Raw genomic sequence first — 25,425 nt, forward strand, 5'->3', positions numbered from 1 at the left:
CCCCTAAATGATTCACAGATCTCCACATGTGCCATCTGTCACCTCTAGACTCACCCACTGCTGTCACTGGGAGGTGCCCATTCAGTAAAGGAGGTGCCCAGCTAAACCCTAACTGAGACCATTAAGTCGAGACTCTCAGATTCCTTGAGACTCCACGATGGCCTCCCGGCTCAGCTAAGAGATTCAATTGAATGGATGGCATGACAGACCACCTCGGCCACTCCTTACCTTGCCAGGCTGCTGGAGGACCTCACTCTTCGAAAGGTGCCATCCTAGAATGATATAAAAAATAGAAAGAGGAAAATGACTCGTTATGTGCAGAATCCATGAGGGGTGAAGCGGCCCGGCTGAGGTCCTGCCCTGCTATCAGTCGATTTGCTCTTTAGTCACAAAAGCCCACTCACTCAGTCAGACCCTGGAGACCAAGGAAACGGTGAAAGGTGGCATATCAGCGGGCCGAATCCTTCAACCTGCCAGCTGTGGGTATCGTGCCACCAAGGGCCTGCAGTTATTCAGAACCCTGCACATGTAAGACAGGACCGGCCTGTGGTGTCACACACACACACACATCAGTGTGTCTGAAGTCCCCACATAAGGTTCCACAGAGTCCTGGGGGTCCTTCCAGTTCACACTTCTCGAGGCCGCTGTGAACACTCAAAGCTTTAGAAACGGTTGGATCCCCCCGGCCTGATCTGCGCCTCACCACCGAGAGGGTCCATCGAGAATTCCTCGGTCGTCACGGCTTGCGTTTATCGTCCTCGTTGGACCTTCAATACACAGGTGGACGTGTGTCTCTCTAAACGGTGGCCTCCAGTCGAGTTCTGGACACATCTCGGGGAGACGTCAAGCAGATGGCATGGACCTGACCACAACGTGGGGTGCCACAGCAACGGGTCTGAATGCTTAGATAAAATGAGGGGTGCCCACTCACTCATGATGGGGTATTCGGTGGAGATGCCTGGGCAAAGGGGGCACATTCTATCCATTTCAAATGGCAATAAAGTGGCAAGTGGAAGTGAAGGGGACCGAATGCTCACCGAGGTACTGCTGGCAAGTGGTCTTCTGTGCCTGTCTGACCCGACAAGATCAAATTCCTGCGTTTGATATGATGGATTGTGCCACCTTTGTGGTTGCAAGTAGGCATTCAGGGTGCTGCCCTTGCCCGGGTTCAAGCCTTATCTCAATAACAGACCTTTTATTCTGAAAATATCAGTATGTTAACCTGTGGGGTCTGCCAAGGGTCCATTCTTAATTTACCATGCATGTGCTCCAGTTTGGATCGACATCTTGGCATCATGATGCTGTTCGTCACTGTCCTGCGGTGCCCACACACACACACACACACACACACACACACACACACGGCTGTCTCCACCTCTGAGACCGAGTGCTCAAGGGTCTCTAACTGGACCACTTGGTCGTCTTCGAGTGGGCAGCTGCTAATTAAAGACAGAAGAGCTGCTGCCCACTGCTGCCACCAGCAGTTTCATTAACGTCCTCGGCCCGCTTCCCCCTGTATATGTAAATCATATGCAAATCATTTGGGGCTGGTGTTTGCTCCGCCCCCTCTGTTCTGATAAATGCAGTGGTAATAGCCTCTCCTCTTTAGCTCGTCTGCAGCGGGCGTGTAAGGGGGGCACACATCACTCCTGCGCTGGCTGCCAGTTTAAGGGGCTCGTGTTTGTGTTTAGTGCCCCTCCACAGAGCTCAGACCTTCTTTGCCAGAAATTCCACCACCAGGTCACTCAGATCTCCTTCTCAAACTCTTCTGGTGGTCCTCACCACATGCGGTGTGCCAATTGAGTTTTTGGGTGGTTGCCCTACCTCTGATGCCAGAACTGCGCCCACCGCTCTGACACTTAACTGACGTTTAGAGTCTCGCCTTTCTAAAGTGGCTTTTGGCGGCTGGGGGGCATCTGTTGGTGAAGACTCAGACTCAAGGTCCTGTGGGACCCCCTCATGGTCGCTGGGTATCATGGCCGGCCTGTGCACTGGTACTGGGAGTGCTGTGCAGAGTGGAGGAGGCAGAACCTCTGCGTTTTTCCCAGTTTGTTCTGGGGTCCGTCAGAGTGGTGTGTTCTGCTCCCACTCTGTGTTGGGCAGGTCGTGGGGTCCAGCAACTGGGGGGCATCTGATGGTGAAGAGTTAAGAGTCACTGATCTCGACTTTGCTGATGATGCTGTGATCTTCACAAAGTCAATGGAGGCTCTGATCGGGGGTCTCGAGAGACTGAGTGAGGGGTCTGATAAAAACCAAAGAGCCAGGCCTTTAGTGACCTCTTGGGCACAGCCATCAGCAGTGTGTCCGTCTGTACAGAGAGTGTCGATCTTGTCATTGAGAGGTTTACTGACCTCGGCAGTGACATTCATGTGACTCTGGTGACTCTTCCTATGAAGTCAGTAGATGGACTGGGGGGGGGTCATGATGTCACTTTAAAGGGGTGTGTGGCACAAAAGGACGAAGGTCCGAGTCTTTAGAGTCCTGGTGCTCCCTGTTTGTGAGACACGGTGACCTGAGACCAGGACTGGACTCCTTCATGTGTGTCACTTTAGAGGGTCTTTGGGGGCCGCTGGTGTGACTTTGTGTTGCTCACGGAGTCCCGAATGAGGCACATGACCTGCATTGTGAGGGGGCGTCAGTTACGGCACTACGGCCATGTGGCACGATTACTCGAGGGTGATCCAAGCGACTGGACCGGGCCCTCATAACACCTGGCTGTGCCAGATAGATGGGTGGGACTGGGCTGCATGTCTGCCTGGGGGGGTCGCCAACTGGGATCCCGAGCTGTCTGGTCGTGTGCTGGGTGTGCCAACTCACTGTACCAGTGCAAGCTCCCTCATCTGCTTTGTCTATGGGGTCCGTTCAGCGTCCTTTGGTTTGTTTGTTTGTAAGACTCGGTCTAGTTATTATTATTATTATTATTATTATTAGTTGTCGATTGTCGGTGAAGTTTTTAGCGAGTTTTAAATTATTTCTTATATTTGTTTTATTTTTCTTTACTCTGTACGGCCCATCACTTCGCCTTTCTTTGTGCTTAAATGTGCTTTATGAGTAAATATAAATAAAAAAGAAACAGAACCCAAAGTGCAGGGCCGAGCCTCCATTACCTTCATGTCCATCTTTGTCATGTCAGCCCAGATCTGCTGCCTGATTTTGTTCTCCCGTTGGCCGTCCTCTGGCTGCCCGCAGCTCGTCCAGTCGCCAGGGTGGACCCCTCGCACCACTGGCTCTGCAAAGTAATGCTTCAGGCTGTGAAGCTGCATCTTCCCCCGTGCCAGCGGCGGGTGCTGCGGAGACAGTGGCACATTCCACTTGGTCATTTGTCCCTTTAAACAACTGCTGGTGACCTCCAAGAGGGGGCGGGACTTTTCTTTCCCTGTCTAAAGAGGGCAGGGCCTTGTGATTTGGCCACACCCACCCCCCACCGTCTCTCTAGGGTGGGGGCCTCTTCACGGTCTTTGTTGTTTGTAACGTGGTGACACCCACCAGCATGCCTGGGCCTGCAGCTGTGACATCAAAGGGAAAGGAGCCAAGGGTCACCGCCTGGAACAAAGCAAGTGAAGCTCAGGTGACGCTCACACGCCCACTGGGACTAAAGTCTGTCTGGAGAGAGCGGAGGAAGACCACGTGGAGGAGCGGTGGGGCCAGTCAGTCAACATAGTGATGGACGTTGAACCCGAGTCCACATGGAGAGGACTGCTGGGGTCTGTGGGAGTCTAAATGAGGTTAGGCATTGTGAGGGGGGCCTCCTGGGCATCCATCCATCGTGCCCCAGCGACCTAACAGATGATGACTGAGTGGGCTTTGAACCTGAAAGGCCTTCAAGGTGATGGGGTTGGGCTTTGAACCCAAGTCTACTGAGGTGGTCTACCCACTTAGAGGAGCCAGCCGAAGAAGAACCAGCAAAAGGTTACATGAAGATGGAAGTAGGGGCACATCTTTGAACCCAATGTGTATCTGGACAATCTGAGGGGGACACTGGGATAGCTTCAAATCTGGGGGTTCTACTGGGCTAGGCCTGGAAGGTCAACATAAGGATGGTGAAGGCGCTGAGATGTCATTGAGCTGGTCCACCTGAGTGAGTGTGCCAGTCATGTCTGAAGGGGCCACTTTGAACCCCAAGTCAGTGTGGTGGGAATGAGGCCTGTGGGAAGTCCAGAGAAGGAGCTGAGCTAATTAGTGGGGTTGAGCCCAAGTCTATGTGAGGTAGAGCGGAGGTACATGGTGATTAGGGGTCGGGGTTCTGAACCCAAGTCTATGTGGATGGAACTGAAAAAAGTCCCATGTGGGAGGGGTGGGGCCTGTGAAGGTCCCAAGTTCACATGGAGAGGACTGTTGGTGTCTGTGAAAGTCTAAGTATGGTTAGGTATTGTGAGGGGACCCTTCTGGGCGTCCATTGTGCCACAGTGACCACAGGGACTGATGATAACTGGGTGGGCTTTGTACCCTTGAGGTGACTTTGAGTTTGAAAAGTCTTCATGGTGATGGGGTTGGGCTTTGAACCCAAGTCTATCTGAGGTGGTCCACCTAGTGAGATTTGCCAGTCAAAGTCAAGATAATGATGGTGGGGGTGGCTTTGAACCCATGTCTATGTGCAAGACAATGAAGCCTGTGAATGTCTACATGAGAATGGACACTGAGGGGACACTGAGAGAGAGCTTTGTATCTGGGGTCTCCTGAGCTAAGTCTGTAAGATCTACATAAGGACGAGGCAGGGCTTTGAACCCAAATCTGTGTGGGGTGTAACTGAGCTGGTCTGCTTACTGAGTGGAGTCGGTCAACGTCTGCATTATGTTAGGAGGGCACATTGAGCCCTGAGTCAATGAAGTCTGTGGAAGTCTAAATCAGGAGCTGAGCTAATAAGTGGGCTTGAACCCAAGTCTGTGTGAGGTATAGCTGATGGGGTGGGGGGGGCACTCTGAACCCAAGCCTATGTGGATGGAACTGAAAAAGACCACATGTGGGATGGATGGAGCCTGCGAAAATGAACATAATGATGGGTGCTGAACCCGAATTTACATGGAGGGGACTGGTGGCGCCTGTGAACGTCTGTCTGCATTAGGATCGGCACCATGCCTGAGGGGGCACCATTGAGTCTACTGGGGCAGGCCTATAAAGTCTACAACAGGATGGAGAAAGCTTTGAACCCAAGTTTATCTGAGATGTCATTGAGCTGGTCTATATAGTGAGTGGCGCCAGTCAGAGTCTACATGATGATGATGGTGTGGCTTTGAATGAAAGTCATTGTGGAAGGAAATGGAGAAAGTGGAGGTCCACATAGGGACCTGAGTTCATTTTAGGGGGTTAAGCCAAAGTGAGGTGCATGATGATTGGGAGGGGGCACTTTGAACCTGTGTCGGGAGGGGGGGGGGGGGTGAAGACTGTGAAAGTGAACACAATGATGGGCGCTGAACCCGAGCTTACATGGAGGGGACTGGTGGAACCTGTGAATGTCTGTCTGCATTTAGATAGGGCACTCTGAGAGGGCACCATTGACATTAAAAAGTCCACATGACAATGGGCAACCGAGTTCAGTGAGTCCCATGGTTGATATTTGAGAAGTGTGGTGGGGGGGGGGTGGGCACCAAAATGATCAGATGTGGCCCCGCTGAGGGCAGACTGGATGGGCTGCGTTGTTAAAGTGGCATTGGCTTGGTGCTGTCCGGGGGTCATGTATGCCTGGTGGGTTTTCCAGGTGATTTGCTCCAAATTCCCCAGAGACCGTGACTCGTGTCGGCGAGCCCACTGGATGGTGGGGGTCACGTTGCTGAATCAAGTTCCTTTCTTGTCACCTCATTATTCCCAAATCTAATAAAATGAAAAGTTGCCCCCCCCCCCCCAATGAGCCGAGCCCTCCCCATCACCTCGTGCCCCCACTCTTCCTTGGTCTCTAATTTTTTAAGAAGTCCTTATAGGAACTTACATTGCGGTAGACCGGAGCCTCTAGCGATGCCCATTGGGTTACGGACAAATCAAAAGCGTCCTCCCGCCTCTCAGTGTCAATGTAGTAGCGGCTGGTGAGGAAGAGGAGGAGAAAGAGAAAGGTGAATGAGGTGTGGTCAGAGCCCACCCAGTTCATATGCAGATTATAACCTGGGAGTTAAGATGTGGAGATCTTCAGGACCACCAGCCATATAGGAGGAGGAAGCACTTTGTACTGTACAGGCCGGGCTAGACGGACATCTTAGAGACCCCCGGCCTGAGACCTCCTTGCCTGTTCACTATTATGGAGTCCAGGTTAGCGAGAAGGCGGCAAAGGAAAGGGGAGTGTGGTGAGGATGGTGGGCTTCTGAAAGACTTGAGGACCTCTGTGGGTCGCTGCACCTGCTCTCCTCCAGGTCAGGCAAGAGCAAGGAGCTCCAGAGATGCGAGTTCCAATCTCCGGTGTGACAGAGAGACATGGAGGGGCAGGAAGAAAGGCGCTATAAACGCAAGCAGTGTCAGCAAAGAGGGAGAGGGTCGCACAGGAATCGGGTAGGGAATGGCAGAGGCGGGCAGACAGAGGCACAAATGGAAGGAGGGCGGTGAAAGAGGAGACAGACAGGTGGATGAACAGGGTAGCAGGTGGGACACAGACAGATGGACAGTTAAGGTGACACAGAGAAGGTGGCTGAAAATATAAGAGGACAAGGCAGGTTCACTGCTCCAGAGAGCACAACCAGAGAGAAAATGGACATCACGAGGACGTGGATACCACAAACCAAAGAAATGTCTGAAGTGGGCATCGTCAAACAGAACAGCGGGGGGGCTCTCGGGTTGTCCATTCATCCATTTCCTTAACCTGTGAATTCAAAGAAGGACAGCGGGGAGGATGGAGCCAACTCAGCAATCATTGGGCACAAGACAGGAGATAATGGAGGAAGACAGTGAGATGGACAGACAGACAGACAGAAGAGCAAAAGGCTACAGTGGCAGACAAGACGGGACAGCAGGCCTTGAGGGAGACGAGCCGAGCAGACCAGCATGGCAGCAGGTCCATGGTGACAGAAGAGATGGCCAGGAGGAGCAGCAGGGGATGAGAGTGACGAAGACAATATGCACATGGAGACAGACAGGCAGACAGATGGATGGCACAGCTGGCAGAAAAAGACAAATGACAAAGAAGAGCAGGAGGAGATGGACTGAGCAGATCAGAGCTTGGAACAGAAGCAGATGGGAGAGAACACACGGGGACAGACAGAATGGCAGAGGGAGAAAGATGGACAGACTGACAGAGAAACACGGTTAGAGGCTGAGACAGAGCAACAGGCGGAGACGGACAGACAGATGGGTTGCACAATAGGCAGAGAAAGACAGGATAGGAAAGACAGACAGACAGACCAGAGCTTGGGGCACAAACTGACACGTGTGCAGTATACTGTAGATGCAGAGATAGAGCAGCGGGCAGAGACAGACAGATGGCAGGAGGAGAAGGGCGGAGAAAGAGAAAGGCAGGCAGGCAGGCAGGCAGACAGACAGACAGACAGACAGACAGACAGACACAGCAGATCTGGGCTTGGGATACAAACTGATGCACATCCAGTATACTGTACAGTAGATGCGGAGATGTTCTAATGTTCAGAGACAGAGCAACAGGCAGAGATGGACAGACAGATGGACAGAGTGAGAGGAGGAAAAAGAATAAGAAAAACAGACAGGCAGGATTGCATGTGGAGACACAGACAGACAGACAGACAAATGGGCAACACAATAGGCAGAGAAAGACAAATGACAAAGAATGGCCCAAGGAGAAAAGCAGCTAGAATAGGAAAGACAGACGGACAGATCAGGGTTTGAAACAGAAGATGATGGGGAGATGACATGGAGAGACAGAGGAACAGATGAAGACAGACAGACAGACGGATAGAATAACAAGGCAAACGGCAGGAGGAGAGAGACAGAGAATGAGAACGACAGACAGACGGACAAAAGTGATGCCGAGACAGAGCAACAGGTGGAAACGGACAGAATGGCAGACAGACAGTGAGGTCCGGGACACACACCATGGGCACAGACGGACGGACAGACAGACAGACGCAATGGAGGGTGCGACAGAGACAGGCGGACAAACGGACAGACGGGCGATACTTTAGGTGACTCCAACAGGACTGCTGACCTCGCCCGATTTGTGGCTTCGCCTCAGCTGTCGCCTGTCACTCCTGTTACCTGCTGAAAAGTCGTCAGCCCTCCACCTTTCCAATCAAGATTTTTCTGTCGTTCGTCACCATAACAGGCTGGTACTCTTCCTGTTCGCCCGTGCCCAGCGAGTTCCTTTCGCGTGCCCTCTCCTGGTCCTGATTCCTGCCTTGCGTCCGCCTTCCGCGATTTCTGTAACTGGGCAAAGAGGCGAAGAAAGAAAAGGGAAAAGAAGGAACTCACAGCCTCCTGGCCACCGCGGAGGTGACATCCCGAGACGAGAAGGGCATCTGTCGTGGCGCTCGCAGAGTCCCGTGCAGCTCCCTCTGACCCCCGGTGCCGCTCCTCACTCGGTGCCTTGCCGGTTTCCAGGTGTCTCCAGAAACAAACCCGTTGGAGTGCGGCCGCGTCGAGTTGGGCGGAAAGATCAAGCAATGCGCCGCTAGGGGGCGCTGCCTCTCCCCAGGTGAGCGCTGTCAGGACACTTGTGGCCAGTCCTCCTGCAGGCGGCCCGCAGCCTTCATTGCGACACCTGAGACGGTGGTCTAAAAACTTCATCAGGATGTTCATCAGCGCATGCAGCGACCCCTTGGTGCAGAGGCCAAAACCCCCATGCACTTCGTTCTGCTGGTGGGTTAAAAAATGCCGACTGCCATTAAACGCCATGCAGTTTTACACATTCTGCGATTCCGTCCGTGAGTCTTAATTCTCACCTGCTATGGGGTTGTGGTTGGTGGCCATTCCATAAAACAGGGGCACCAGCCTTTGGGGTGGGGGTCACACCGATCTACAAACACCCACCACCCAACACATAAGGGAACGCGCAAACTCCACACAGTCTAAAAACAGTCAGGTATTGAACCAGGGGGCTGTGAGGGCAGCAGAACTAATCACTGCGCCATCGCATCGCTCCTTGAGGGCTTTAAATAGCAATTAAACGTACATACGGACGGAGAGGAACACCAGTGAGGATTGGAACCGAACTCGCCCGTTAACGCGACATTGTCACATCAATTCGGTCCAATCGCTGGCTATCACGACAAGACTGGAAACGCGGCGCCTGTTCATCCGGAAGCCCATGTGCCACTCCACCCCCGGTGCCAGTCCATGCCACTGGACGCTGGGGTCGAGGAGAAATCGGAGCTAACTTCTGTGCAACAAAACAACAAAGACGTCCACTAAAACGAAGTCAGCGGACTCCTGAAGTGGTGTGGTGTGAACGCAAATGAACAGCAGCTGGACATGGCGGCTGACTGTGACTGGCGTGGGACCGCTGGTTCGAAATGGGAAACCTCGGTAGTCTGCTTTAACGTGCTCTTGAATGACGCACCAAGCGGAGATGAACTTGGACTGCGAACTGAACCTGAATGACTGCAACTAAACCCGACTGGATTCTGCTGACGGACTGTAATCTAAATAGCGAATTTCATGGAAACTGATTTGGGGTGAAGTGAATAACGTAAGCGCGGTAAGCCGTGATAAAGGGAACTAAACCCGGCTGGACTGAGTGGAACGGGACTGCCCCGTGATTGGACTCAGCGATAGACCAATGGCCAGCTCGAACAGAGCTCACGTGACTTCAGATGAACTTGCGGACTGATGTACTGTAGACCGATGTGAACGGTGCAGAAGCGGACCTCGGGCTGGGTCGGGTGCCAACCATGAATCCGGTGTGAAGCCATTCTAGGGCTGGACTGGTTTACAGTGAATCCAGGAAATCCAGAAGGGCAGTGCTGGAGCGTGAAATAAAATGAGCTCCGATCGGCTTCATCGATGCGCTGACAGAAATTATTTGGGTAAGATGAACTTTGAACGAATGAAATGCTAAGGAGCGATGTGGGAATCGAAATGCGCTGGCTTTGGTTTTTAGCGAGTGACGTTAAAACAAGCGCCCAAGGGTGTGCAGGAACGCCCGCTTTTAATCAGCATCGTACAGGATGTGTCCCTGCAGCCCGGAGCCTCCACCCTGGAGCTCCAAGTACCTGGAGTTGACTCAAATGGGCGCCTCAGAGTCCCGCTGCAGACCTCCAGAGTCCCCGCCCGGTTACTCTGTGGGTTAAACTTAGGGGTTGTTGGAGGGTCATCTGACTCGAATAACGACGACTGTCCCATTAGGTTCAACTCCATGTACTTGGGCTCCAGTGTGAGCAAACTAAAGAACAATCCGCTACCATCAACATACAGGTATGTGTTAGGTGGCCCCGTGGAGATTTCTCACAGCCGTTCGTGTATGTCAGGGCTGGGCTGTCGAAGATCAGGGGCAGAAAGCCTAAATTCATTTGGCGGGGGGTGGGTGGGGGCTCTCAAAAATCAGGGACTGGTCCCCAATGCCCATCACCCCGCCCCCCCCAAAAAAAAAACACCCCAAGCGACGCCACTGATCACAAACTTCAACAGAGTGGATGCTTGACTCCAGACCTATCTCAAGAATTCTGTTGAAGATTTGTGTGCTATTGCGTCCATCTGACCAGCAGGGGGCCAGCAGCGCACAGAGTGATAAACAGCTCTCGTCCGTGGGCGCCCCCTCTTACTCGCTCTGTCGTTGGATCAAGCGAAGCGGAAGCGGCTCGAAGCGTGTCCGTCGGTCGGCTGCGGACGCTGATATCGACCCTAATGAGTTAAGGGGTTCCAAAGCTGCGGGTGTACACGGCAACAATGTGCAAGTGGCTACTGCTGCAGTTTGGCGCTGGCGACTTTTGTCGCCGCTGAGGATATCGTCGTTGGCTGCGGAGGCTTCGTCAAGTCTGACCTGGAGATCAACTACTCACTAATCGAGGTGAGGGAGGGAGGTACAAGCCGGGTCGGGGGTCAGAGTTAGGAAGGCGAGTGGGCTTTGAAGTGTGATGTGTCAAAGAGGGAGACGAAAGAATAATAATAAAAAAAGATTAAAATTCAACTGCACGAGGCGGGGACAGCAGAGAAAATCAAGGACCTGTCCATGGGAGGAAGAGAGAAGTGACGGGGTGGCACTGAAGGGGCAAAGCTCGGATATCAGAGGAGTAAAACCAGGATAGACCAACGAGGGAGATCAGCGAGAGTAGCCGCCGTGCTTTGGGGGCTTCTCCAGTTAAATTCGGGGGCACATCAGGCTAAAGTGAAAGGGAGATGAGCCGGCAGAGCAAACGTAAGAATTACACGAGAGACATGGATGAAGAACTGGGACAGAAAAGTGAGGCACGGAGTTCAACTGAGACACAGCGGTTACGGTCAGCAGCCTAAGGGGGTGAAGTGAAAGAGTCAGAGGTATGGGGGGGTGTTGCAGGTGAAAGAGAAATATGATAGAGTAACCAGAGTGGGGGGGGGGACACACCATGACATTCTGAATTACACAGCAAAGCTGAGGGGGAGACGTGTGACAGGGGTGGCACTGGAGGGGGCAACGCAATAAAAAGAGTCAAATTGAGTCCATCGTTAGGCCCCCTTAAAGTGAGAAGCTCGGGCCCACAACTTAAGGCTGATCTCCCTCAAAAGCTTGCATATTGTAATCTTTTTAGTTAGTTAATAAAAGGGGTCAATTTGCTTGACTTCTCATTACATCCATAATGGCTAACACGGTACAACACCATGCCCCCTTAAAGTGACGGGCGAAGTGGGTTAACTTGAGGTCAGTCAGGGAGAAGACACAGTGACGTGATGACCTGACCAGTAAAGGGACAAGACAAAAAAAATAAGTGGGGTCAGATTGAGGCTCAGCCTGATTTGGGGGGACATGGTGACCACAGGTCAGACACACAAGTGAATGAGAGCTGCTGCAGTGACATAATGACATGAATTATAAAGCAGGTGGCAAAAAAAAAGCAGCTTCTGCTCTATAGAAGAACAATGCAGGGTGTTTGTCACAGCAGTGGCACTTTTTGCAGGTGGCCTTTCACAAGAGGACTGCTGTAGTCCAGGACCACCCTGTCAACCACCTGACCAGGCGCTCAGCACAGGCCTCCCAGACTTGAGGGTTGAGTCTGTGTATAACCTTTTCAGTTGTGTTCTCAGTTGGTCATTAGTCATGGACTGGCCATACTGGTGGGCTGAGGTCGGAGGTGATGATGCAGTAGGGATGGTGTTTGGGGACTGGTCATTGGAAGAAGGTGGTAGTAGGAGTCGATTTGGTGCAGGTGGGTTAGCTTTGTCCACATCCCCTTTAAGCGCCCCGGACTATGCGAGGCCGGTCGTGATGTCCGCACCTACCCAGACAAGCTTCATGTTGTTTCTGAATGCGAGTTTGCTTCAGTTTCAGGCTTCCTTCTCTTCACTCGGCTTTTTTCTTCATTATTCTCTGTATGCCCATCGGTGCGGAGTGTCATGGAGGAGTTGGAATTTTCAAATCGTCACAAAGATGTCAAAACAATTCATTTCAGAAGTTTAACACACACATGATAAGGGTTAGTGGGACCGGGGGGAATCGACACACTCAGTTCAGTAGCCATTACCATCCACCATGCCCACCAATGCCCACTCCACACTATTTTTTTTTTTCCACGCCATTGAATATGTTTTAAAATCTTTGATATCTCTTGCTCTCTGTGTGTCCTCTGTGTTGCTCCTACGCCGTTCCTCAGTATTCCCGTAAGTCTCCACCTGTCTTGCCCGGTGTTCCCACTCTGGATCGCAGCATTCCCATACATGCTGCTGGTCAGTCTTGATCATTTCGAGACACCTTGTTCACTCCTGTCCACTTTTTGAGTACCACCAATGGTAGATGAGACCCCAGTACCCTCTGTGAAAACATCACATTGAATACATCGGGCCTTTGAAGGTGTCTCTCAGTGTGCTTCCTCCTCCTCCTCCTCCTCTTGTGTCTCAGCTTTTCTTGACTGCCACTTTCTGAGTCCATTGGGCCACCAAAGCCATACTGAGCAGCTAGATTGCTTGGAGACACACACACACACACACACACAGAGGCCGACAATAGCATTTTATTCTACTGTACTGTATGGCAGATTAGCTCTCTGCATTCTCTAACTTAAGAACACTGTAGTCCACCAGAGGGCAGCATAGACAAAGGAGAAAACGCAATGGCTGCTGAGTTGTGTGCGTTGAACGTCTTCATAAAGATAAATGAAAATGCAGCCCACCAGACTGTGTCTTGTGCATCTTGTGCTTCACTTTAACATTGTTTTGTAGTTTTTGAGTTAATAATAACAGTCGAAACTGAACCTGCGATGAACTGGTGCCAAGTCCAGGACTCCAGCTTCCCCATTAACCTGCAGGTTTGGAAAATGGAAAAATGGGATGGAGATACTTAAGGTAAATCTGGCATTTGTTTAAGTCCATTAAATTAAAAGGCCAGGCTGGCTCAGTTATGGGACACACTCGAGACCCCCTGGAGGTGATAGAGGAGGGGAGAGTGAAGACAAAACCGAATGTCATGGTGAACAACTTTACACGAAATCTTGGATGTTGTGAAGCAGGTGGCACTGGCTTAGAAAAATATTCAGACCAATGATGTCATTTGTTGCTTCTTCCAGGACACGCCCCCTAGTAACCCAACATAGCAACAGCTCACTTGTACTTGGCATCTTAGATAGATAGATAGATAGATAACTTTATTAATCCCAAGGGGAAATTCACATACTCCAGCAGCAGCATACTGATAAAAACAATATTAAATTAAAGATTGATAACAATGCAGGTACAACAGACAATAACTTTGTATAATGTTAACGTTTACCCCCCTGGGTGGAATTGAAGAGTCACATAGTGTGGGGGAGGAACGATCTCCTCAGTCTGTCAGTGGAGCAGGGCGGTGACAGTAGTTTGTCGCTGAAGCTGCTGCTCTGTCTGGAGATGATCCTGTTCAGTGGATGCAGTGGATTCTCCATGATTGACAGGAGTCTGCTCAGCGCCCGTCGCTCTGCCACGGATGTCAAACTGTCCAGCTCCGTGCCTACAATAGAGCCTACCTTCCTCACCAGTTTGTCCATGTGTGAGGCGTCCCTCTTCTTTATGCTGCCTCCCCAGCACACCACTGCGTAGAAGAGGGCGCTCACCACAACCGTCTGATAGAACATCTGCAGCATCTTATTGCAGATGTTGAAGGACGCCAGCCTTCTAAGGAAGTATAGTCGGCTCTGTCCTTTCTTACACAGAGCATCAGTATTGGCAGTCCAGTCCAGTTTATCATCCAGCTGCACTCCCAGGTATTTATAGGTCTGCACCATCTGCACACCGTCATCTCTGATGATCACGGGGTCCATGAGGGGTCTGGGCCTCCTAAAATCCCCCACCAGCTCCTTGGTTTTGCTGGTGTTCAGTTGTAGGTGGTTTGAGTGGCACCATTTAACAAAGTCCTTGATTAGGTTCCTATACTCCTCCTCCTGCCCACTCCTGATGCAGCCCACGATAGCAGTGTCATCAGCGAACTTTTGCACGTGGCAGGACTCTGAGTTGTATTGGAAGTCCGATGTATATAGGCTGAACAGGACCGGAGAAAGTACAGTCCCCTGCAGCGCTCCTGTGTTGCTGACCACAATGTCAGACCTGCAGTTCCCGAGACGCACATACTGAGGTCTGTCTGTAAGATAGTCCACGATCCATGCCACCAGGTATGAATCTACTCCCCACTCTGTCAGCTTGTCCCTAAGGAGCAGAGGTTGGATTGTGTTGAAGGCGCTAGAGAAGTCTAGAAACATAATTCTTACAGCACCACTGCCTCTGTCCAAGTGGGAGAGGGATCGGTGTAGCATATACATGATGGCATCCTCCGCTCCCACCTTCTTCTGATATGCGAACTGCAGAGGGTTGAGGGTGTGGCGCACCTGTGGCTTCAGGTGGTGAAGCAGCAGCCGCTCCATGGTCTTCATCGCATGTGACATCAGAGCGACAGGCTGGAAGTCATTCAGCTCACTAGGATGTGATACCTTTGGGACTGGGGTGATGCAAGATGTTTTCCAAAACCTCGGGACTCTCCCCTGTTCCAGGCTCAGGTTGAAGATGTGCTGTAGAGGACTCCCCAGCTCCAGTGCACAGGCCTTCAGCAGTCGTGGCGATACTCCATCTGGACCCGCTGCTTTGCTGGCACGAAGTCTCACAGTCTTCCTCCTGCTGCAGTCCACGTTAATAGGACATTCGATGGTCTTAATGGTAGGAGCTGCTTGATATGACACACGGCTCCTCGACAGTGTCCCTGAGTGAACTCGCGTGCGTGTGCGTGAGACCCTCCTCACGTGTTACTTGCTCTTTCTCGCCCTGATATTTCAAGTATTTCACATGGACACAAAAGTGTCAGTGAGAAGAAATTGTCAATTTGATGTTAACGAAAAGGAAAACCTCCCGAAATTCACAGCTGACGTGTGAGCAGTAATCCCAGGTGGTCCTCTGACCTTCAAAACCTTGGAGAGGTGAAGCAGGAATGAATGAAGATGAACAAAATCTTAACATTTGTACCCCAGACGTGTTCCATGAAGGGACCGCTACGGTTACTTTACCATTGTGTGAATGAAGGAATGGATGCAGAGCTGTGAAAAACTCTTTGCCCCCTTCCTCTTATCCCCCTGTGTTATGCAGGAAATGGCTGAGTGGCCCCACAGTGCAGTTTTAAATCAGGACTTTCATTATTTGAAGGAACAAAGTTAAACACCGCATCCCCCCATTTACCCCTTGTGAAAAAGTCGTATTCCAATTTGTCTAAAGATTTGAGGCAATTCATTGTAACACAAGCAGAAGAAGAGTGGAGCTCAAATGGGGGGCATATACTTTTCCACAGCACAGTGACTTAATAAATAAGGTGGCCTTGGTGAGTGGCAGGAGCTTGTCAAACCAGTAATAGTTTGAAACTTCCAAGAGCAGTTTTGCCTGACCTGCCCGTCCCTACCAGGTCTCCATTTTTTTTATAATTTATTTTAGTAGCCCAAAATCCCACCAGGAGTGCCGCAATGGGCTTTAACAGGCCCCGTCTTTTGACAGCCCTCCACCAACCTAGACTCTCGAAGACAAGAAAAAACCCTTGTAGGGGGAAAAAAATGGAAGAACCCTCGGGAAAGGCAGTTCAAAGAGAGACCCCTTTCCAGGTAGGTTGGGTGTCAGTAAAAGGGGGTCAATACGACACAATACCCAGAACAGAACACAAGTCATCCTCAGTACGATACGACAGTCCAGTAGTAATATTACAACTAGAGAGCAGAATGCCAGAGTCGATTCTGACGATACCTTTGTGTTTTGGGTTCTTATTCTTTTTGAGAAGTTTTAGGGACATTTTGAAGTAGGGTTTGCCAAAGGAGGCCTGAAAGCCTGGCATTTGAGGGCACGGCATTCCCGGCTCCCGCCTGCAGTTCTTCACCGCCTTGTGTTTTTCTTGTTCTCCTCAGATCAAGCTGTACACCAAGCAGGGCTCCCTGAAGTATCAGACGGACTGCGCCCCCAATAATGGCTACTTCATGATCCCCCTCTATGACAAGGTGAGTGAGTCTCCAGCGTTGCCCACCTTCCTGCCTTGCACCACAATTCCCTTCTCCTTGATTGACCTTTCCGTTTGCTCTCTCTCTGTCTCTCTTATTCCAGTCCAGCAGAGGTTGCTTGTTTTGGGTACCTTCACCGCAGTCACATTGTGCCCGTTGGCATCTCATTTTTCTTTTTTGGTTGTTGATTCTCTAAAGAAGCCTTTCTGGGCTCCTTGGTTCCTATGAAGGGTCCTGTTAATGCTACAGCATACAAAGACTTAGTAGGCAAATTGTGTCCTTCCAACTTTGTGGGATCAGCTGTGTTCCAGCTTGCGCAGCACCTACTGTCTATCCACATGAGACCGTGTAAATCTCTCACCGTGGACCAATTTTGGTGAAATGTGGCACACTTCGAGAATATTTGTTGACACATTTCAATTTTTGTTAAGATATCTTGATTAGGCTGTGCTGTACATAGTTTTTAAATTTCAAAACCATTCCATTAAAAAGCTTTGCTGACTATGCAAACGTCTCCATCGTAAAATGAAGAGACATTTGGTGCAACTTCAACTACCAATCACCTGTCTGTGTAAGTTTTACCTTCACAGCAGTTACACCAACTTGTATATTTGGCATATTTTGATAGCCGCTACTGACGGCAAACAAATCCCCAGTACAAGTTAAAGAAACGCCAGCAGGCTGCGTCGCACTGCTTGCACGCACGTGGGTTGGCAATACTCTGTTGGCAAGTTCAGTTGGGCATGCGTGTGGAAACCTCTGCCTCGGCAAGTCTTCCCAGTGGCTTGAGCGTGAGCAGAGGAAAACCAGTGCATCACCATTTCACGCCCTCTAATGCTTTAAGTGGCAACAGTTCAATTCCATGATTTTTCCTAACTGTAGACGTTGTGGTAGATACCCGGGGGTTCTTGCTGGTGCCCTTTTGAGGAGAGGACCAGGGGAGAGGGCATGTCAACAGCAGTACCTCCCCTGGGACACGAGAGGGCAGGCCACCTGGGTTGCATCGGGGCCACAGGCTTGGAGCTTAGAAGCTCAACCCTGCTGAGGCCCATGGCCACTGACAGGGGGCACCTGGGCAGCTCCGGAGCCTTGGCATGCCACATCTGGAAGTGCTGCCAGACGTTGATTGGGAAGCACCTGGAGCACTTCTGGGTGCAGTATAACAAAGGCCGCCTCACTCCACTCGGGGAGCCGGAGTCGGGAGGAAGAGGAGTGAAGGTAGCAGAAAGATAAGGAGACAAGAGAAGAAAGGACTGAGTAATTGGTGATTGGGTGCACTGCATGCTGTAAAGAGCAGCCAAACAAACGAACGTGTGTGTTTTTGGGACTTGTGAGTCTGTGTGTCAGGGCTGATCTTTCACAACGTGTAAAATGCAAAGGCGGAAAACCAAAAGGCGATCTGAAAACGAATGAAGGAGCCTGTGGCGTGTAGGCCGCTGTGCACAGAGCATCTCCACATCTACTCCGTGCTTACCTTACACCAGTGGTTCCCAGCCCCATCTATGCCCCGTACCCCTAGAAAAGGTTTGATTTACATTCGCACCCCCTGCGAAAATATCACATTTGAAAATGAAGAAGTTACATTTGAAATTTTTGAACCACATGCAATGCTGCGGGTGAACAAATATGTGCATCAAATTGAAATACAAATTGAGCAATTTACTTTTATAAAGCTCAATAATCTTGTAAATGTGTCCCCTGTGAGACTTAGACATGTGATTAACAATCCGAGGGGTTGGGGGAACCTGTAAAGGATCACGCGTCATAAGGAAATGGTGCATGATCAACGATTGGGGACCCCCATGAAGCAGTGAAACCCAGTCGAAGAGCTTGTCCCCTAACCCCCCAACAACACCTGCACTGCAGTTTAAAAACAGATGGGCCACCGCACAGTTCAAATTGCTGCACTACTGCCAGGACCACCAGCACAGCAGGAGAGGTGGGCGGAGTCTAAGCAGCAGGTGTCACATCCAAGTCAGTTCCCCCTTTGTTCCCAGCCCCGGCAAAAATGTCACTCAAACTGTGAAATCAGTGACATGTCACGATCAGGGCTTGCAAAGAAATCAATACCAGAATCTCGGACTTCTTTATGGTTTATTGTAAGGTCCAAATTCTGTTCTCTTAAAATAAATAAAAAAGTTGCTCCGCCCACAACGATGAGCCTGCGAGCACACACACTTCTTCAGTTAATTCACAGGTGACAATCACACGTGTAATAGTCGATTCTTTTCAAGTCGTAGAATAGGTGCGCAAAACTAATAAATGACCTACCTGTGACGGCACACTGCAGGACACTGATTGCACCACGATGAAGACGGACAACATGCCTCACTCAATTTTAACGGATCGCGGTGCAGCCTTCCTCTTTGTGGTACCCCATGAAAAGCCCTATTGGTTAGGAATCCTCCCCCGCCTTACAGGAAACCAGCCTCACAACTCTGTTATCTGCAGATTCCTGTGATTCACTCTTTCACTGTCTGTATAATGTATTGGGGTGACCAGACCTTCTGGTGACAGGGACAGGGACATGCTATACATCCCAGTAAATCGGTGACAATCAGTGTTTCACAATGGGAGGTCTGAAAAGTGAATGTTCACTTTATGAGAAGGACTTAGGAGTCATAGTGGACTCGACACAATCAACTGCCAGACAATGTTCAGAAGCCATTAAGAGAATGTCAGGTTATATAGCGCCTTGATTTGTGGAGTACAAGTCCCAGGAGGTTCTGCTGAAGCTTTATAACACCCTGGTGTTTTAACAGGCTGTCCATGTAATAAAGCAAGTCTCGTCTGACACCAGCATCCTCGCAGTATATGTAGAATAGCTCATATGGAGCTCTAAGGGGGACCCCCCCCCCCATACCACCTTCTAGCGAAACTTGAAGGGGGACCCACCAAATACCACCCTACCCCCTTAAATTGAATATAATATGCATACAATAGTGCGGTTGCAACTCCTCCATTGAAAGCTTGTTTTAGAACTTGTGTTAAATTTGAAGAGCATGATGAAGGCCACCAAAAACATGATGTCCTGCCATTTATTTGATTCAGCGTCTGTGTCTGTTTGTCAAAGTTTTTGTTTTGTTTTGTCCGTGCCCTGATCCCTCTCTGATGATGAAGATGACAAGATGACTCCGGCATTAAACAAGAGGATGGGCTCTTTATGTGTGGGCATACATGGTACCCAAGTGTCCCAGACTGGGACTTTAAATATCTGGTCACCCTCTAATTTACCATCTGGGTGTCCCATTCACCTGATTGTCTGTGGGAGTCCTCGCTGTCATTACACTTGCCTTTCACTTCTGTTATTCCCCTGACGTTTGTCATAACTGAACAGCTTTGCAAGTCCCATTTCTTGAAAATTTCAGTAGCCCGACCTGCTGAAACCAAGAAGGAGTTGTTTACCAATGTGGGGTCTCCTGTAAAGGACCAGCTAGTTCATAGTCTCTTAAACTTTGGGTCACCTTTTGGGTCCTGCAGGGTCCTGATTCACTGTTGTATTCAGCGGTAAAGGGTCGTGCATGGTTTGTGAAGGGTCTCATGGTGGGTTGCTGTGGGCCATTTAACCAATCGCCATTGCTCCACTATGAATGTTGGTGGTGAGTCTCCAAGGAGCTCAATGGACTGGGCCTTGAAGACACTTAGGTAGGGTACAAAGTTCAGGACACACTGGACTAGAGTCCTGCCCAGATAGTCTTTGGCCTCCACAGACCTGAAATAGATTGAGAAGGTTCCAGAAATGACCAACTGAACTCAGTCTATCGAGGGCCAGAGTGCCTGCACTATCCTCAAACGCACCTGAATGTTACATCAGGCCTCTGTTTGCTACCTTGTCAGTCTTTTAATGACCCACCGAGTGGAACAGCTGCCCCTCACCTTGATCTGCAGAAGCACAAGAAGAGTGAAGATGAATGAACTTGGCTTGAGGGCCTTTGGCGTTTGTTGTTTTGTAATAATTGTCTTGCTGATTTTGTTCACTTGAATGGGTTGAGGTGGCCCACCTTCAAGCCTCTGGTCTGCTGCTTGGTGATCCAGGGGGGCCGCAACTTGTCCACTTTTTTTTTTTTCTCTCTTTCCTCCATTTCCCTCATAATGGGCACCGTCCAGCCTTTCTGACTTGTGCCCCTCATCGGGAGGCTGTGTGCAGCGTACCCTTAACAGTTTTTTCTTTTCATCACTTCTCTACAGGGTGACTTTGTGTTGAAAATCGAGCCGCCCCTGGGATGGAGCTTTGGTGAGTAAAGCGAGAAAATGAGACACAATGAAGGAAACGTTCATCCAAGATGATGGCCACCGTTATTAGATAAATGTTAAAGCTCATAATAGCATGGTAGCGATTAAAATAATGAGTACGAATGAGACGGCCAGCCTGACCCTAGTAGTTCTGGTGGTTTGAGTGGTCTTGCAACTAAAGAGTGAGACTTTCAACGCCAAGGCCATCAGTTCAATTCCTGTCTGCAACTCGTGGTGTGACCCTTAGCAAATCATCTCACATGACTGTCATGCATACCCCACTTACAAAATGTCCCTGGCTGGTGGGGGGTGGTCCAGTCCAATGGATGAAGTTCTTCTACTGCTATGGATTTCCAAATGGCCTGTTTTGTCGGGACGCTAAAAATCAGTGGAAAACTTCAAACCTAAAATGTGTGCGCAAAAGGAGATGGAAAATGTGAGTCTCTGTTGGCGTACTCGTGTCCGATAGGTGCCATCTTTGTGTATGGACTTGTGTGGAGTAGCTGTACCCGCTTCTTTAAGGGTATTACCCAGAGTCCTGTGCGGTTCATTCCTGACTAGAGTCATCAGAGTTGACCTTCAGAGGTTTGCTCTGTTGTTGAGCCAATCAAATTGCATACATCTCGTAGCGTTTATCTGCCTCTGCATTGCAGGTCAGTCATGTTGTGCGACATACCAAGTCCTTCTTGTCTTTGTGAGAGCCGCCATTTTAGGGCTTATCTCGTGAAACATCCGTACTCTGTGTTTATGAGGAGGGTTATGGGGGTGATGTCGACCATCCAGTAAGTGGAAATGAGTGCATTCCAATAAACCAGGCCAGGCCTTCCCTAGCTGGCCTAAAGTAGGCCTCGCCCCAGGCAGGCTTTTGCCTACCCAGGCCCAAATTAGGGGTTTGGCGTCAAAAGCTCTAAATATCTCATTTAAAAACACACAAACACCAAATGTCAAAAGTGCTCTTCAAGACCTCTTGTTTGGAAGGACAAGGTTGATGCAGGATCTTTATAAAACTCTTTGTTGTGTGCCTAGTGATGGCTGAGAAAAATGTGGAATCTGAAGTTTGTATGGAAGGCTAAAATAAAGCAAACAGAAGAAAAATGTCAATGGGAGGAGAAAAAAATCTCAAAAGACTTGCGTTGCACAATTCAGTTTTTCTCAACCACTGGGCGGTGGGCTGCCACTGATGTGTCCCAAGTAGCTATTGTTTATAATGATAATGGATTGTGGTGGGTCTCCCACCTACACTCAGTTCACCAAGGGAGATGTGCACCAATCACAGTCACACTTGATTTGCCGTGGGGATCTCCACCGCAATTTCATGATTGTGCCCAACTCGCCCCGTTGGTGGGTCACAACACCAGAAAGGTTGAGGAACGCGTCAGTATTCCAGTCGTATGCTCGCGCTATCCAAGGTGCATTGTCAACTGAGTTCTATATAATGAGAGTGGAGCACAAAAGTGAAGCACATTCACACAAATCCCACCTTCTGAATTGAAGACCTGCAGCCGAGACCCCCCTGACATACAGTAGGTGGTCATCAGCTAGCTGAAGGTTAAAGTAAAAAGGAGCAATTTAGGGTTGTGATTCTTGACAAGCGAACATTTAAGCCAAACTCGTTCATTCGGTGATACAGCAGGAAGTGTTTAATCGTTAAGAAAGTGGCCTGAACACAAACCCGCAGCCACTGGCCTGAGGCTTCTGTTTCAGACCATCATGCTGTTCATTTTTTAACGTTGGAGGAGTGGAAGGGTCTTATGGGGACTCAAGTGCAGGTTTTGAGTGTTGCTCCTTAATTCTGCCTTACAGAACCTACAAGTGTCGACCTCCACGTGGATGGGATGACAGATATCTGCACAAAAGGGGAAGACATCAATTTCGTCTTCACTGGATTTTCTATCTCTGGAGTGGTAAGTACACCCAGCTTTCACGATCGGCTCTTACTGGACACATACGGGCTAATAGCTTATACCATTAGAATCATTAGAACACTCTAGACGAGAGCAGACCATTCAGCCCAGCAAAGCTTGCCAGTCCTATCCACTTATTTCTTCCCAAAAAAAGAAAACATCAAGTCGAGTTTTGAAAGTGCCTAAAATCTTACTGTCCACCACGCTACTTGGTCGCTTTCTCCAAGTGTCTGTCGTTCTTTGTGTAAAGAAAAACTTCCTAATGTTTGTGCAAAATTTCCCCATAACAAGTTTCCAACTGTGTCCCGTGTTCTTCATGAATTCATTTTAAAGTCACAGTCTCGATCCACTGGACTGATTCCCTTCATCATTTTAAACACTTCAGTCAGGTCACCTCTTAATCTTCTTTTGCTTAAACTGTGAAGGCTCAGCTCTTTTAATCTTTCCTCATAACTCATCCCCTGTAGCCCTGGAATCAGCCTAGTCGCTCTTCTCTGGACCTTCTCTAGAGCTGTTATGTCCTTTTTGTAGCCTGGAGACCAAAACTGCACACAGGATTCCAGATGAGGCCTCACCAGTGTGTTATAAAGCTTCAGCAGAACCTCCTGGGACTTGTACTCCACAAATCAAGGCGCTATATAACCTGACATTCTCTTAATGGCTTCTGAACATTGTCTGGCAGTTGATTGTGTCGAGTCCACTATGACTCCTAAGTCCTTCTCATAAAGTGAACATTCACTTTTCAGACCTCCCATTGTGAATTAAAACCTGACAAGACCTAAACTTAATGCCAGCGTTAGGCTCATCTCTTTTAATTTTTCCTCATAATTCATTCCCTGCAGCCCTGAATCAGCCGAGTTGCTCTTCTCTGGACCTTTTCTTCTGCTGCTATGTCTGGTGGGACCCAAACTGCACCCAGGACTCCAGATGAGGCCTCACTAGTGTGTTATAAAGCTTCAGCAGAACCTCCTGTGACTTGTACTCCACACATCAAGGCGCTATATAACCCGACATTCTGTTAGCCTTCTTAATGGCTTCTGAACACTGTCAGGAAGTCGATAGCTTAGAGTCCTCTGTGGTAGCTTAGAGTCCACTATCCAGCTGCTACATCAGGCATAGAAGATCCATATTAGGAAAGAAAAGAGGAGCCCACACAGAACCCTAGAACTCTGCAGTGCCATGACGAGTACATGAGTACTGGGGGCCATATATACTTGATTGATGCCCAAGAAGGACAGGAAATGTTCAAAGATGGTGGACTGAAGACCAGGGCTCAGATTTCTAAAAACTGAATAGTGACAAAAAGAACCTTGAGATGTGCGTACTCCGCTTCACACACAAATGTTGGGATTTTTAGGTTCCCTTTCACAGGTAACATCCTTGTGGAGCAGGTGAACATCCTGTTTTTCTATGTGACTTTTGACAGCTGGCGTTACTGGGCGGGTTAAAGTACATGATCCCCAAATGGGGATCACGGCAGTTAATGGCACTCTCACAGTGTCCATGGCTGCTACAGGAACGTCTCTGTTGCCACGCTTGATGTGGAACCTGCGGACGTTCATTCTCTGGCAGAGTGTTTGTCTGGTTTCTCCCACATTGAGTGCAGTGTCTGGACATTTCATACAGAGAATTAGGTGGACCACATTATCAACTGATCCCTTTATGAAATGTTCGAGTCAGCAGTGTGGTATAACTACACTGTATCGTAAATGTGAGCACACGTTTTACATCTTTGCTGTAGGTGGGGAGAATTGCCATTTTCTGTTGGTTCACTTGGGGAGCTTCGGGGAGTAGATATTTGATTTTTTTTGGCAGAAATAAGTGGATAAGACTGGCGAGCTTTGTTGGGCTGAATGGCCTGTTCTCGTCTAGAGTGTTGTAATGTTCGGACAATTAGTTGCTGAAGGTGTGTTTTTTTTCTGTCGTCGCAAATGCGCGGGACGTGCTGGAGTTTGAAGTCGATTGAATTCAAGGGGGAGCTCCTTGGAAGTCCTAGGTACACATGGAATGAAATTGTCCTCTCCCTTTCTGATTCTGGTTAGAACTGTAGCCTCGGTTATGTGTGGATGACATGACAGGGTTGCCACATTTCTTACAACCTTGATATATTTTTTCCGGATTTAAATTACAATTTACTGTTTTGGGCTTTTTCTTGTTCACACACTTACTTTTTTTTTTAATCACCAAAACTGTAGCTTTTGGATATTTAGTACTAGCCGTCCCCTGTGGCTCCGCCCATGTAGTAGTGAAACAGGACAGTAAGGAGGGCACCGCCTGGCTCCCCACTCCCCTCGGCCCGCAGCCTCTGTCACGGATTAGTGTGAATATATCGCTCCTGCAAGCAAACTGTGATTCTTAGCGTGATGAGAGAAGTCGCAAAATCAACTGGAATGTTCAAGCAAATAATAGAAAAAACCCGATCTAAATCCGTGAAGTAGTTCTCTTGTTCGCTCGCTAAGCCAGTGGTAAGGAATGCCCTGAGGCTGGTGCATGAGTGAGGATGGACCCACCCACCTCTCCTCGGCCTGCAGCGTCTCTCTCGGATTTGCGCAAATAAATTGGTACCGCAAGAGAACTATAATACTTGGCGCAATGAGAGAAGTCGCAAAATCAACCGGAATGTTCAAGCGAATTATAGAAAAAAAAAAACAGATTTAAATCCATTAAGTAGTTCTCTCGTTCGCTAGCTAAGCAGAGGTAATGTACGCCCCAAGGCCCAGCTCTATCCCGTCTCTGTTGGATTCACGGAAATAAATTGGTACCGCAAGCGAAATATGATCCTT

The 25,425-nt window shown here is 49.5% G+C and overlaps 1 protein-coding gene across 1 annotated transcript in view; it reads left to right on the plus strand.

Annotated features, from left to right (window-relative positions):
* nomo (nodal modulator) overlaps positions 1-25,425 on the plus strand; it is a 152,360-nt gene that overhangs the window by 74,558 nt on the left and 52,377 nt on the right. The window contains 5 exon segments of the mRNA XM_051934327.1: positions 10,067-10,166; positions 10,739-10,891; positions 16,416-16,505; positions 20,694-20,739; positions 22,542-22,642. Coding sequence (XP_051790287.1) covers positions 10,067-10,166; positions 10,739-10,891; positions 16,416-16,505; positions 20,694-20,739; positions 22,542-22,642 — 490 coding nt within the window.

Source organism: Erpetoichthys calabaricus, chromosome 11 (genome assembly GCF_900747795.2).
Source record: "Erpetoichthys calabaricus chromosome 11, fErpCal1.3, whole genome shotgun sequence".
NCBI classification, from domain to species: Eukaryota; Metazoa; Chordata; class Cladistia; order Polypteriformes; family Polypteridae; genus Erpetoichthys; species Erpetoichthys calabaricus.